General features: G+C 34.2%; 1 protein-coding gene across 1 annotated transcript; it reads right to left on the bottom strand.

Moving 5' to 3' along the window:
- Nucleotides 1-16,332, bottom strand: LOC105329553 (sialin). The gene is made up of 10 exons (XM_034472604.2): nt 16,035-16,332; nt 13,142-13,383; nt 11,270-11,503; nt 8,016-8,103; nt 7,726-7,821; nt 5,858-6,000; nt 5,628-5,777; nt 3,517-3,643; nt 1,151-1,392; nt 1-1,008 (listed from the first exon to the last, which is right to left on the bottom strand). Exons 1-10 carry the CDS (start codon nt 16,096-16,098, stop codon nt 811-813), a joined length of 1,584 nt encoding a protein of 527 aa, XP_034328495.2. The 5' UTR covers nt 16,099-16,332; the 3' UTR covers nt 1-810.
- Between the last annotated feature and the right edge of the window lie 670 nt (nt 16,333-17,002).

Consider the following 17,002-nt stretch of genomic DNA (forward strand, 5'->3'; position numbering starts at 1 on the left):
CCCCGTCACCAAAATTTCCCATCCCTTAACTCAGTCCACAACTCAAATTCTCAAAACATACATTTTAAGTCAAAACTCAGACTTGAGGCAGAGTATTGACTTGAGGAAACATGGTGACGGCAGGGCCTGGGGATATGAAGATGCTTCACAAAAGTTTTAGGGGGTTTTTTTTCTTTGCCTTTCTGCTCAGGTGAGCTAGAAATGGATGTTCATTTTTCCTTTCCTAAACATGCCCATGATGCAACTGGTTTGATCTCTTTGTGTTACCATAAATAAAGAATTTTTATTAACTTTGATTATATTATTACATTGAAATGAGACCGACTCTGGTGTAGATAGGCGAAAGTCTATAACTTACTAAGATGATTGGTTTTGTATGGCAAATTATTTGATACTGTAATATCCAAGAAATTGGACCATGCAGCTTTAAATTGCTAATGCATGTAAATCATTTATGGCATTCATGCAAATAAATTGTGCTTACTAAAATCAAATTATGAAATTTAGTCAAAGCTTTAATAACCTCTAAAGGGGGATGTCTTTTACATTTGAGGATCAAAAAGTAAATATTTCTTAAGCTGGCTTGTTTCTGCCCAAAACTGTTTTCAAAAGATAATAAAAGAAAAACTGTGAGATTTTGCACATTCCCTTAATTAATCAAACTGCATTAATTTTGATCTTGTAAAAATGAATGCATTGAGTATTTCTTGAACTAATAAAACACATAAACTCCATGTACATTGTACTAAACGTACAAGTGCGTGACTGTATTGTTGTAAAATGTTGGATGGGAACGCCTATAGTTGTTGTCTAACTTTCAGGTCCTTTGCTCTTTTTAGTTTCTGTTTTGTCTTCCAGCATATTCAGTTCTTCTACGTCCAGAGTCTTCTCTTCCACGGCCCATTTCTGGAGTTCCCCAGATCCAAAGATCAGGTAAAAGAGTGCACTAGTTAGGTAAATAGATGCCCCAATGTAGAAAACCGTCCGCCATTCCACAATACTCTGGCCCTTCAAAACCAAAAAAAAGGAAGTTGCAACAAACATTCAAGGAAGATACAGGCTTACAACTGTATATGTAGTAAAACATATTTCTGTTTATGAGTGGACAGGTAAATATGTGCTTATTAATAAAAAGTTATATTTTTCCTACCTTCTCTGTAATTAGTCCAACCACAGCTGGAGATATAAAGCCCATGGTTGCTCCTGCAGAATTGGAAATTCCAAACAGGATTCCTGCATAAGCTGGAGCAATGTCCATGTGGTTGATGAGGAATCCACTGTACTGAAGTCCAGAAAAGCTTACACCTATGGCCAAAAGGGCAATGGCCAGGCCTTTCATTGTACAGTCCAGGTGGCCCAGACCAATCAGCAGGAGGCCTGGAGTCACCTTACCTGTGAACAAAACAATTCATTTTTGATTAACAAGAGATATGTTTGTAAAACATGTATCCCCCCTTCCCGTGAAGAACTCTGTAAAAAATGAATCATTCCTATGAAAACTGCAAATAATTGGAATTTTTCAATGTCCAAGGGGCATAACTCTGTCAAAACTTGGGGGGGGGGGGGGGGATAGAAAGGAGTATGCGCCCACCAATAACTTTATTTTCAATGTTAATATCATTATTTTTGCTTTCAGTTTTTACATACTGCAAAAAAAAGTTGGGGCCAATTCCTTGATAATTTGGTTTTTCATATGTGAATTTTATAAAAATGTTTGCTGCAAGAAAAAGTGGAAGGGAGGCCGCTCCCCCTCCCCCACTACGCACCTGCAATACTGAATTGTGTTGAAACACGAACAAGCGTTGCCTGAGTAGTTAACCTAGTCTCCAATTAACCAATCTATACAGTATGCTAAGAATAAAGTGATGGTTTTGTGCATAATGGAATAAACAGCAATGTTTAAAAGTTCAGAGGGATATGAAGTTGGTTGGTCACGTGATCAAAGCCTGTGAAGCCTGAAGGGCTTCTTAGTAGATTTTATAGTACCCGGCCGGGATTTACATGTAGTACGTATTATCATATAGTATGTACATTTTCTTAATCATCAGCAGTCAGTGATATTATTAATTATCAATTAGACATATTGCGGGGATTTGGTTCTAAATTTCCATCTACAATAATGGGAATTATCCCATTCTTAGATTTTATATGATATTGTTTCATATCTTTAATGTTTGTTTTGCATGATACTTACACAGAATATGAAATCAATTCTTTAAACACTGAAATTGTCTTTTTTAATTTTTTATCCCTCCAAACTCGGATTATGTACCGGACTAATTTAACCCCTAGCTAGACAGTCCCAGTACAATAAAAAGATGAAAGCACATTTTTGATGGGGTTGTTTTCATACTGCAATATTCTAATGTCTCGAGAATATACCATAAATATTTCAAAACTTTTGTATATGAGAGCATAATATAGGAAAATAATTTCTTAGAAAATATAATTTCTGAATCAATTCCTTAAGGTGACCTAAAATTGGACACGATTAGAGAGCCCTCCCCCCCCCCCCCCCCCAAAATATATACATATTTATATATACATAAAACAAGATATCTGTGAGCCAATGCTCACTAGTGATACCCCCGCTCTGATGTGAATTTGCAAAATAAGCAAGTTGACATTTAACAGAAAGCTGGCATCCAATTGGTATCCAATCTGCTGGCATCCAATTTTTTTTGAAAATTTTGGTTAAAAAATAAGCAAAGTCGTCATTTAACAGGAAGTTGACGTCCGATTAGTACAAAAATGTATCCCACGATATGGCATGCCTTAACAAACACTGTGTAAAAATTTCAAGCATCTGCAATAAACAGTTGCTGAGAATTCTTTGACAAAAATTTTTTTGAATTTTTTTAAAAAAAATAAACAAAGTCTTCATTTAATAGGAAGTTGACATCTGATTGGTACAAAAATATATCCCACGATATGGCATGCCTATACAAATACTGTGTAAAAATTTCAAGCATCTGCAATAAATAGTTGCTGAGAAATCTTTGACGAAAATTTGTTTGAAAATTTTGGTTAAAAAATAAGCAAAGTCGTCATTTAACAGGAAGTTGACGTCCGATTAGTACAAAAATATATCCCACGATATTGCATGCCTTAACAAACACTGTGTAAAAATTTCAAGCATCTGCAATAAGTAGTTGCTGAGATAAATGCGACAGAAATTTTTGTTACGGACGGACAGACAGACGGACAGACACAAGGGTAAAACAGTAAACCTCCTCTCCTTCGGAGTGGGGGTATAAATATATACATATTATTTTTCCAATTTTTAAGTCTAGAAAGGTAAAGTGAGACTTTTTATGTATTACTAAACTAAACTCTAAAATTCAAAAGTCAAGTGACAAAGGAAATACAGAGCTTTGTTATGTATAAAAGCTAAAGTCTCCCCACCCCCACCCCCCCCCCCCCCCCCCCCAAAGAAATAAAATTTCTTTAAATTACATAGCAAAATTACTTAAAGTTGGTGAAAAAACATTGGAATCCTTTTATTTTAAAACACACCTGTGATGTCGAAAATTTTGCGGGTCAAGGTGGTTGAGAAACGTTTCTGTATCAAGTCTGCTAGCATCCCGGCGATGTTAATCATGGCCCAAAATCCAATGTAAGGTAGAGCAGAGTAGAATCCATTCTGAAGAATAAATGTTTAAATTACTTTTCTAATATTCTTCAATTTTTATATCTTAAATTTTGGTGAACATTTTCGCTTGATATTAAATTGATGCTATAGCACATTTTTATTTGCATGCTTACAAAGTTAATAAGAAGTTACTATATCAGTATTTCATTTAATCATTATATTGAATTTACTAGTATATTTAGTGAACAAATTCCCTCTTATGTTATGGAAATCTGACGTGACATTCATAATAATTTAATTTCTTTAATAATACACCAAACCTGATCAGGGCGTATACCGTAAATGTTATCACACATTTTGAATACCGGTAGATTAATTATTTAAACCAACTTTAAAATATTCACAATGACTTTATTTTGTGATTTAAGAGAGATAAACGTGTTTGCAACAACTTTTTTTCACGATCAAGCTTATTCATCTCTGATACTACACTATCTCTGATAGTCTTTTAAACACCATCACCAGCCCCGTAAAGTGAAGTGGTGCAGTTTGTTTACATGAAAAAATGGTGACTCTCAATCTCAATGTAAATTAAACATACTTAATTTCCCAAGGTGGGTAGCGTGTCCAAAGAAATTCTGAGGCAAGTAAAGAGACATTTTCAGTAGTAAATTGCATGAAGAATTTAATGGTACTAATTGTTTTCACAGAATTTGCATATAAATATGGTTAAACAATCCAAAAATAGTGCACATTTTTTAATGCAATAAATACACAATTTTTTCAATGGGTGGCACTGTATATCTATTTTCAATATATAGTTAAAATGTCCATGCTTATGTTATGTCTAATTTTATGAACGCTTCATTCAAAACATTCTTGGTGGTATTTAAGTTTATAAGGGGCCTCTTCCATTGCTACTTACTGAGAAGATACACGAGCAGTTGCAGGAACTCAACTTTATCAATGCTTACTGAGAAGATACACGAGCAGTTGCAGGACCTAAGCTTTATCAATGCTTACTGAGAATATACACAAGCAGTTGCAGGACCTAAGCTTTATCAAAGCTTACTGAGAATATACACAAGCAGTTGCAGGACCTCAACTTTATTCTAACTTATATTGCTTACTAACAAAACAACCAATGTTTGGACCTCTTCCGTACTGGTAAGAATTTTCATTACCTAGGTGATGCTCAGTTTAAGGACCTCCTTTAAGTTAAGGGGTAGGTAGAATAATCATCAGTACTGATACTTAATGAAGTGATATCCAGTTTAAGGACCTTTTTACAAGTAAGAATTTTCATCACTTCTGGTGGTGTCCAGTTTTAGGACCTCTTTCTTGTATTGGGGTGGGTAGAATACTACTGATAGTTACTGAGGTGATGTACAGTTTAGGACCTCTTTCTTGTATTGGGGTGGGCAGAATACTACTGATAGTTACTGAGGTGATGTACAGTTTAGGACCTCTTTCTTGTATTGGGGTGGTTAGAATACTACTGATAGTTACTGAGGTGATGTACATTTTAGGACCTCTTTCTTGTACTGAAGTAGGTAGAAAACTACTGATAGTTACTGAGGTGATGTACAGTTTAGGACCTCTTTCTTGTACTGGGGTGGGTAGAATACTACAGTAACTGACAACTTCTAAAGTGATGTACTTTATAAAGTATTTCATATACTGTGGAATCATCAATTTTCGTGGGGGCCAATTTTCGTGGATTGGTGACATTTTATAGGTTCGTGGGGACGTAATTTCGTGTATTTTCTTATACCTACAAAACGAAATATGACTTTATAAACCTATTATATTATTCGTGGAGGATGTTAATTCGTGGATGAGAGGTACCCACGAAATCCACGAAAAATGAACCACCACGAAATCTAATGATTCCACAGTAAGTAGAATATTCACTAATACTAATAATTACTGAAGTATTATTCACCTTAAGGACCTCTCTCATACTTATTAAAGTGACATCCACCTTTAGGACCTCTTTCATAGAACTACAATATTCAATAATACCGATACTTACTGAGGTGATGTCAAGTTTAAGAACTTCCTTCATGTAGGTAGGAATGTTGGTCAAAAGTGTGTATCCTCCCCAGTCAGAGGCTATATTGGACATAATGATGGCGTAAACTGGCATTGAAGTAAATATGCTCTTCCATGGCACTTTCAGCTTCTGTAAACCAACACAAAAAGAATTTTGTTAAAATTATAAAGTTATAATACTTCGTAAGTAACAAAAATAAAACTTTTTACTTTTCCTGGTCCCTTTTTGTGAACTGTGTTTTGCAGTGACTGTCTAATGTAGAGCCTTTCTACATCTGAAATACTTTTGTGTTGTTCAGGTGAATCACTAGTGAGTACCATCCATAGTACAACCCATAAAGAGCTTGTACTGCCTACAAAGAGAAGAACACTGCCTGTTATACAACATATACTGTGGTTTCATTAAATATTCAAGGGTATCAATTTTCGTGGATAAAGTGAAAATCACAGTTTCAAAGATAGGTAAATTCGTGGCCAATGACCATTTCAATACAAAATGTTAATTGGGTTTCAATGAACATTTAATTTCGTGGATCAACTTAACAACGAATCTACGAAAATTGGTATTCAACGAATATTGATGAAACCACAGTATAGAGCTTGTACTGCCTACATACAATGCGAAGTCTACTGCCTCTTATACAACCCATATAGAGCAAAAAGAGAAAATACTGCCTGTTATATAACTCAGACAGAAGTTATAATGCCTCAAACAGAAAGAACAATGCCTGTTATACAAACCAGAAAGAAGATATAATGTCTACAACAAGAAGGACACTGTGTGTTACACAACCCATAGAGAACTTATTTTGCCAACAAAATGAAGAACACTGCCTGTTATACAAACCAGACAGAACTTATAATGCCTACAACATGAAGAACACTGCCTATTATACAGCCCATACGGAACTTATAATGCCTACAACAAAATTGTTATTTCCTTGTATGCAGTTGTCTAACCTATATAGAACTTACATTTCCTAAAACAAGTAAAATAGAAGAGGAGGAATGACCACAACTAAGCTCAAACTCGGGACCCTTCAGTTTAAAAACCAACGCTCTACCGACTGAGCTAAAGGGTTAACCCACTAGCTAGTGCTAGTAGGAGCATGGCAATTCTGAACCTTTATATACACACTACTGTATTCTGGGAAATAATCGCTGCTATTTTATTTTAGCCCCTTCCGCCCTCGTTGTAAGCGGGTTAATTTAAACGAGCAAATTCCAATGTCTTAAATTATCTCTCGTTAAACACAACTATGTATGGGCAAATTTAAGCTTGGCAAAACCATTTGCAAGTAAAGAAGGGCAAAAATAATAAATAGCTAGTGCTAGTAGGAGGTGGCAGTACTGAGCCTTTATATACACACTATTACACAAGAAAGATTCAGCCTGTTTTACCTACAACAAACTGGTATCCGTGTTAACTGCAATAAATCTCAACACAGACGTGTGTTCTGCCTAATAAAGTATGGCAGTACAGTCAAGCTTGTCCTACTGAGTATAAAACAACCTCAGATGAGAAAATTCAATATAAACAAAACTTTCAGCAGAACATAACACTTAAGACCATACAGCAATTCTTTATTAAATACTAGTAAATAACTAAAACTTTACTGAAATAATTAATATGTCAATCTTTATCAGAAAATACTGTAATAAACCAATTTTCATTTGCGATGAATTTATTTTTCGCAATTTTTGAAAGATATACTGGTTTGCGGCTACTCATTTTCACAAAAAAGTTGGCTATCTGAAAAATAAATCAACCAGAAGCATATAAGACTAAACTACGGTGAGAAATATCACAAAATATCACCCTCGCAGATCACCCCCGGCTCTTCCCCTGGCAGGAGTAAACCTGTCAGTTCCGGATGTTGGTCACAGCACCAAATGTAACAGGATGGGAGAAATAATGATGGACCAGACCGGGATTCAAACCTAGACCCCCTGAATCTCTAGTCACGTGCTCTCTACCAACTGCGCTGTCTGGCACCGGTATTCAAACCGGTCTGACTGTCACTTATGAAGGAAGGAGAGCAGTGTATGCTCAAAAAGAAAACCATTAATTTTCTTACCCAATATGTAAAATATGGAAGGCCATCCACCAGCAAAACCATATTTACACAACAGAGAAGATACAGGGAATGTCACCACTATTCCTGCCTGAGCCCCTGAAACAAATTTAAACAACTCAAATTACACTGATCAACACAGATAAAACATTAGAATGACATCACAGGTCACATTAAAGTTTATACTTTTGTGCAATGTGGCAAACACATTATATTGCAATAAGACAACCACAAATTTCAACTTGTCAAGTGGTGTTTTACTGACAGAAGTAATATGATAAACTCACACATACCTGCATATGTAAATGCAGTAAGCTTACTTCGCTCCTGGGGTGGGGCCCATTTTCCCCATATGGTGTGCATGGAAGGAAAAACTGATCCCTGAAAATCAAGATATAAATATCAATCTTTTCCCTTGAGTGTTGATGTTAATTGTCTTACAGAAACAAATATAAATTACTATATTTATCCCAGTTAAAGTCATCAATGTAAATTATTATTCATTTCTTGATACCAGTAATGACCATGGGTCAGCTCTGTATTTTTTTCTCATAAATAAATAAAGTCCAACTCTGGGGGCTTGCATGAATAGATTTGGACATGGGGAGAGAAAATATTGGATAACAGCTAGGTTAATATTGTGGGTGAAAAATATCAAAATTTGTTCAATTTGAAGGAAGTCATGCAATATAGCAAAAGATACATGGATGGCAAGACTCGTTGAGAAAAAGGGCATTGATGTCAGTCAAACATACAGAAATGTAAAAAGTTGTAAAGAGTTTTTTTGTACATGTATCAATATAGCTGCTGTGGAGCATAAGAAAATTGAACAAAAGCTGAAAGATGCAAAATGTTGTGCAATTACTGCATGGTATGCCAGTAAAATTGTAAATATCCACTTTGCATTGAAGGGTGAAATTCACTGCTATTTTCTCGGGCTTATTGAATGTGAACATGCTAATCGTGAGGAAATTTTTGCTGCAAACTTCAAAGCTTTGCTCTGATTTTAATATATACCCAAGAATGATCAAATGTATAATTATATAGCAAATTATCTACCTTTTTTCAATGTCTTTGTATGTGATAACACTGGGTATCATTTTTGTATTGTACAGTCCAATAAATTCAAATCACATAAAGACATACATGTATAATATAATAGTAGGAGTGCAAGGCGGGGGGGGGGGGGGGGGGGGGGGGTTACTTATTAATATTCTAATATTTAAATATTTAATCATACAATTACTGAAAATTATATGAAAATAAGTTGATTTGGGGGTTAACAGTTTTACCCTAATAATTTAATTAACATCTGCACTATTTGAGGATGCTTTGAGGGGGGGGGGGGGGGGGAGGGGGGAGTTACTTATTAATATTCTAATATTTAATCATACAATTACTGAAAATTATATGAAAATAAGTTGATTTGGGAGTTAACAGTTTTACCCTAATAATTTAATTAACATCTGCACTATTTGAGGATGCTTTTGGGGGGGGGGGGGGGTTACTTATTAATATTCTAATATTTAATCATACAATTACTGAAAATTATATGAAAATAAGTTGATTTGGGAGTTAACAGTTTTACCCTAATAATTTAATTAACATCTGCACTATTTGAGGATGCTTGCATTATAGTAATATCACAAATTGTAGCTTTAAAGTTCTTGAGTAAAAGATTTTTAAACATTTTACCTATAAATTTCTATGTTAAATTCTGAATCCCTCTTGGAGCCCCTAAAGTGAGTATTAGTCCTTATAGGGTCACAATTTTTACAATTTGGAATCTCCACTATATATACAAGCTTTGATCTAAATATATTGGCTTATCTGGTGCAGTTGAGACACACATCCTATTTTCACTGTTTTGCAATTATTTCCCTTTCAAAAAAGATTTGGCCCTTTATTTTCACAATTTAGAATATCCTTCCCATAAACATGCTTTGATTTTGTTTGGCCAAGTTGTTCTTGAGAAGAAGTAAAAAATTTGAAAAGTTTACAGAGGGATGGATGAACAGATGGATAGACAGATGGACAACAGACAACAGGTGATCAGAAAAGCTCACTTGAACCTTTTGAAACAATTTGTGGTGGCATATGGTATTTTATTGGTACAAATATCGATCATAATTCCAAGCATTTCAATTCAACTGTACTATGATTTGAGGGATCATAATCAGATACCAAAGCATGACAAATCAGCACTAATGGTATCTGACAATATGACAATGTTCACACCTACCGTATGTGTATATGTAAGCATCTCTCTCTCTCTCTCTCTCTCTCTCTCTCTCTCTCTCTCTCTCTCTCTCTCTCTCTCTCTCTCTCTCTCTGTGTCTCTCTGCACTTACCGGTAATGTATTGGTAGCTTGGTAGCTAGTCAGCTAGTCTACATTTTTCACACTTCAGTGGTTAAGTGGTGATAATCAAAGGAGACATTGTTGTGCTTCTACATACCAGTGCATGATTACAGTATAAACCTCATTTATGATCACCATGCCTGTTTTGAAGATATGACATATTCTGTCTGCATGCCAGATAATGAGCATGCTTTCCTACACAGCTTCCTCTGCATTCTAACACAACGGCATTCATGTATATTAATTAACACAAATAGCTTACACAGCTTCATGCACATTGTCACATCAAAGTCATGCTCAAAAACATTGTTTCTCATTCTGACAATTCTCTGAGAGATCTATGGAAGAGGGCAGACCTTGAAATAAATAAGTTAATCAAATGTCTTGGATGCTGCTATTTGGATAAACCTTTGAGGTTCAGAAATGTTGCTTTGAAATATAACAAGAACTTTATTTCTACTAGCAACTCAGAATTTCTGCTGTTCCTTTCCTTTATAGAGCAACAAAGTAAGTTCAACAGCATGTCCATTAAACCTAAAGTTTTGTTTAGTAATAGATTTCATGTGTGTCAATCACACTTAATTGCAGACCATATTATTGGTATATGGACTGCACATTACATATTTTTTGTTGGATGTAAACTTTAATTAAATAATATCTTCGTATCATATTCTTTTTAATTTTTGTTTAATAAAATGCAGTTATTCCAATTAGTCTGCATTTTTTTTTTATTTGAAGAACACACAGTGCTAAGTGCAAATATGTTTAGGGGGATGGTTCCTTGCATTGAGCTCTTTGGGTTTGAGGCAAAAATTACACAAGGTATAGAGATGTGATATTTACATTGTTTCAGTAAGAATTACATGCTATATACCCGGTACTCATTATCAATAAGAGGCTGATATGTTTTCTAGGTCTGGTATTACAAAACATGGTTTGTAGTTGACCTAATATGGTTTAAACATGGTCAGTAAATTCCATATGGGGCTCCGGCAGAGTAATGTAATTATTTATGAAAACCATTATACTTTTGTGGTATATTAAAGAATAATGATAGCAGCATTTCTTTGCACTATGCAATAACTCGCAGTACTAGATTCGATAGTCAGATGACTGAGGAACAGATTAGATTAAAATGAAATGAAAATTCATCCAACTAAACATTGAAATAACGTGTCAATACTTACTGAGCCAATACCCAGAATAATTCGGATTATCATCAGAAATACGTAACCAGTCTGGGCTGCGATAGGAGTCAAGAATGTACAAAGAGAGCAGAGAGCCATGCTGATGCCGAGGACTCTTCTGCCTCCAAACTTCACGGCTAACCATCCCCCAAGTATCTGTGTTGCCAGGTAACCCCAGAAAAAGGACCCGAGAATAAGTCCCTGGGTTGTCTTATCCCATATAATGTCACCATCCTGTCAAAAAACAAAACAATGGAAATGCTTAGAATGTACATAAAATGATGAATGACACTAAAAAATAATCTTTTAGTTGAAAAAAGCGCTGTAGCGGAACATCTTTTTACTCTCTGATCGTTACCCTATTAATGCAGATCGACAACCTATTTTTAATCATTTCAAACCACAAAAATATTCTAAAAACTACTCTTTACAGCAAAATAACTTGTATAGCAACCTGTTTTAAAACTAGAACCTTATGGAATTTAAACCATGGCTCAGATAATGGCCCCCTTGGGACAAATGAATTCAGACAGACTTGTCTTTGATGTTCTTATATTAGCTCCTAAGAATTTATCATTGACAAACAAATATTTTGACTTGTGAGTTGATGGAATACATATATAGAACATAAAACATTAGCGAGGTAAATCTATACATTCACAAATTTAATACCAACGTATATTGTTTGACTGTATAAAACACGTATTTTACCACCAGCGTAAATAACTACTTGTACAGTAGAATTACGAAAAATACAAACTGTCCAAAAATCTTCAGATGGCTTTCAACATATGTACAAATTTTCAGATTATTCTATGCAGTAGTTAAAAAGTCTATTGGGGGGACAAAAATGTGTCTACAGACAGATGGACAACAGACATGTTAACTCCACCGCCTTATGCTGAAGTCTACCACTTTTTATAACTCTGTCTCTTGCCTACCGCTTTTATTATAAAAACTTTGCTTTTTTTCTTCAAAATATGTTTGTTGTTTTAATAGACAGCCTTTTTGAAAGACACTGTGGTCCAGAAATTAGCGCATGACTTGAATCAGGGGCATACAAACACTTTTCTTAGTTGGTTGAATGATAAGTTTTCAAGCATTTGTTTAACACTAAATGATGAAAGAAGCCAGGGATTTCATAAGTTACAAGATATGTCTGTATCATCCTCGCCAAGAAGTAAAGGAGCTTTTCTATTCCACGCATGGCTTTATCGATGCTGAGCATATCTTTTAACTTGGCCATAACAGTAAACTTGACTTGCATTTTATTGCAACATTTACACTGCATGACTTGTGATATTGAAAAAGAATGTGCATGTTCATGCAATTTACTACTAACTTTGTTTTACAGCATGAACAAAGGCAATTGTCAAAGTCTCTGCACACAAAGATTTTTTTCCTCCAAAAAAATAGCTTAATCAGATTGATGGTAAATGCATGCAAACTTTTTTTGGCATGTGTTGATATTGCTAAATTTTTAGTCTTTCATATTTTAGTTGAAATTCTCAATTACAAATAAGAAACTCTATTTATATATAAAGCATATAAAACTATATGCTTTAAAATATACACAAACTAGGCCACGCACAATGCTACCTCTTTCCTGTTCTTAATTACCTCTTTTTCACCACTGGAGGTTAAAATGTATGTATTTAAATATGTATGTAAATGTATTACCTCTTTTTCACCACTGGAGGTTAAAATGTATGCGGACAGAAGAACAGATGGGCAGACAGTGTGATTTGAATAACCCTTCTTAACTTTGTTTTTGGTGGTATAATTAAACAGAAAGGCATAATGAATCATAAATTTTACAAAAGAATTTCGGGGGGGGGGGGGGGGAGTATTATACATATGGTATATCAGTACCTCAAATTTTCTCACAAGAGTTGCATTAGCATCTGCTGAAATCAATCCACAACTACTTGGGAAATTGATAGAATTTGTGCTGTTGACACTATCACTCTCGCTGTTGGAATTCAATCGTACGGCTGTTGCATTGACCATACACACAATGGCCACACTGAGATTAACTCGCAAGGCATAGATGTTGATAAACCCAAAAAATCCCAAGACAGCCAGACCAAGACGACTGGAGGTCCACCAAGGAACTGTGGGTAAAATAAAATAATTAAAAGTATGACATCTATTTATATATCTTTCTTGCATCACCGAGAGACCACATAATGGTTTCCTAATCACAGATCCAGGGATACTACCCGTAGCTGTCTTTTATCACTCATATTGAAAATCAAGTTAAACTGGTAAGTACTTATAAGTTTTGAAATATTTATAATAGAAAATGTGTAGAAAATTTAATATAGAATTTTGACCCAGGTTGAAAATTGACTCAAGGATCATACTTCAACACTAAATATGGATCTGGGGGTGTTTTTCCAACATTGAAAATTGAGTGGGGGGAGGAGGGGGGCAACTTCATGATAATTTAATTTTTTATTTGTACAACTTTCATGTTAAATACTGAAATCTGATTGGTTTAGACGCAGTTCATAATCCCTTCTATTACCCTCAGCGTTAGCAATGCACTTAGCAACAGGTAACATTAAAAATTGTTACATGCGCGAAAAATTATGCGCGTACGGTTCGCCGTAGAATTCACGTTATTCCTATGTAAAAGCAGTTAAGTTTTCTTTAAAATTAAGACATTCAGTATAACAAAATAAATAGTGCCTGTTTGGTAGGATAACAGTTGAAATTGACACCCCTCGAAAACCATTGTCAACCTCCGCTTCGCATCGGTTGACAATGGTTTTCTCGGGGTGTCAATTTCAAGCTAAACTTGCTACAGAATTGTATCTTTGAACTTGAAATTGCTCTCCCTGATTTAAGGTAGCTCCATACTCGTAAAATTCTCTGAGGAAAGTTGAAAAACCGAACTGATTTCGACTTAATAGACTTAAATGTCATCAATTGTTAGAAAAAATATACATGTCATCACACTTTTTGAGATGCCAGATAAACACAAACTAAAGCATATTTAAGCATTAGAAAAATGTATTTTTTTTCTGTTAAAAGTAAAATCTTGTAGGCAGAAATTTGTTTTTCTTCTTTAATTTTAATGTCAACTTTATCAGAAAACTAAAATTACAAAAATATTTTAAAATTAATCGTTGGAATAAGAAAAACTATAGCATTTAGACATACAACTGAGAGAAAGTCAGAAAAAGAGTTATTTCCCCTTTGCATAGATAAAATATATAAAAATTTGGAAATTAAGTATAAAATTAAGTGCGAAAATATCTTTAACCTACCAATAATTCTAATTACATCCATGTGATTATATTCACATAAAATAAATAAAACTATCTTGCACAATTTTTAAAGAATTCAAAGTTTTACAAAAAAGTGTGACGTCACAGAACACTGGATCTACTTTAAATAAATTAACTTGACACTTTTCTGTGGGTGTTTTAAGGAAGTATTCAACATTCTTAAAACACTAGATATAACAACTTCGTTTACGAAATTTTATTAAACTGTAGGAAGGGACTGCACCTTAAATACCTACTGTCCCCCTACAATAGCAATGAGAACTTATCCAGTTCTAATATGCTATTTTATAAACAATTGTATCGCTTAATTACCAATTGATAAACCTTGATGAACAAATTTGAGCGAGAAAAACTACTTAGAGATTTAAATTGAAGCAAAAGTGCATTATTGTCATCCTGTTAATGTGCAACTGTTATGTTAATTGCTCATAACATTGTATTCCTTGGAAATAAATGATTATCTATTTATTCCTGTTTATCTTCAATATTTATAAAAACATGCAAATTCATAATAATAGGACATTTTTTTCAAAATAAAAACAATCCCATCGGGAAAAGAAACAGGTTTCCCCTGGGTTGGTTTTCAACCCGGGTCAAAATTCTTCTTTACAAACTCTAATAGTTGTTGAGTTTCATAAACCACAATGATGTACATAAACCTTTTTTAGAGTTTAAATTACACAGTACTTTTATTGGAAACCTGCATGAATGAAAATAATGCACTGCAATCTGGCATGCTTCTCCATGAAAACTATGTTCATGTTGATGACAAAGTCATTTTTTAATGATATTTCAATTTTCAAAATCATTATATTAATATGTATCATATACTAATTTGGTTTGAAAATCCACTCCAGAATTTTTCACACCGTGAAAATTTTTTAATCATATGAATTACATTTCCCCCATTGACCAGTGGATATATAACTTAAGATATTTTTAAAGTGCAAACAATTTTTAATGGTTCTCATTAAAACTTTATATAAATTTTGATTTTAATGTTATTTTTGGAATTAAATTATAAGAAATGAATGAGGTATGTCATTCTTAAACCAAAAATCAATTTCAAAACATGTTAAACCATATAATTTAAACCATATCAAGCCTACTACGCTTCCCTTCCATCCCATATTTTACAATAAGCCCCATGTTTCAGATAAAAATATAAAACTGGGTTACGCAGACCATGCGGCTATTTAAATATATTGTGTTTCATTTTTCAATTGCGCCAACAACTAAACGAATATAACGTAGAGAAATGATTTTTGACAATATGGTTATATAGCCGTTTAAGTCATACGTTATATAAATATGTGTTAAGCATGCATTAGATTTCAGATGTAAAAGAATATATGAATATGTACATGCATCGATCTTCAATCACAATTAGCATTGATCATATTTTTTTAAGTGCAAATAAGGAAAATAAATTCAATATTAAAACACGCTTTGTTATAATTTCTACATACCGCTTTTGGGATCAATCGTGTTTTCATTCCCAGAGTTAACAGTGACAGAATCTTTAGATTTCATTTCCGCTGCTCCTTTGCCTTTCGGTTCTAAACCACGGGAAATTACATGTACCTCTTTGCTTGGTCATGAAGTCGGGGATTAAAGCAACAGTGTCAATTTTAAAAGTTTCCCTGTGGCCAGTGTGGGTGTGCAATGTAATAAAGCCCGTTTGCACGTGTGCAAGTCATTGCACTGTAAAGATGAAACAACAACAAATCGTCAGCTGCATTATCGGGTAATGCAACAGGCCTTGTCAAAAATCCGGTGTGGTAATGCGGACCTAACCGAGCAAATATAAATCGGTGACTCGGTTACAGAATTTAAAAACGTTGCATCTTTCAATGCAAACCACTGTATACTTTATATTTTTAGCTTTGCATTCAAATCTGAGATTTTTTAAGCCAGAGGAGGTGATCTTGAGATTTTTTTTCACACTTTTATATGAACATCGTTTGAACCCTGGGGTATCTATTGTTATAGAATAATTTAAGTAAACGTGCTGCATAAATATCTTAGGACAGGGTAGAGTTTGAAAACCTTTTACTAAAGCACATTAAAAATGAATAAATACTGGTCCGAGGGTATAGGGTTGGGGTAATTTATGTTAACTGCAATATGCACTTTCATGTTCTCTCAAAGAGTATATTATAATTTTTACACTCTCTTTGAAAAACGAAGAGGCTAATAGTAGGGCTGACGAGTTTTTAGCTCACCTAAGCTGAATTTTTGTCCGGCGTCCGTCTGACATTTTGATATAGGAATAAATAATGAACATTCTTTAATAATTTTATTTTGCGAAAACCATTTCGCCAGAAAGGCTGAAACTTGTGTAGAAGCATCATCAGGTAATGTAGATTTAAGTTTGCTAAATCAAATTGAAATTCGTCCAACAGATTTGGAGAAGATGAAAATGTTAAAAAGTTTA

Source organism: Magallana gigas, chromosome 8 (assembly GCF_963853765.1).
Source record: "Magallana gigas chromosome 8, xbMagGiga1.1, whole genome shotgun sequence".
NCBI lineage: Eukaryota > Metazoa > Mollusca > Bivalvia > Ostreida > Ostreidae > Magallana > Magallana gigas.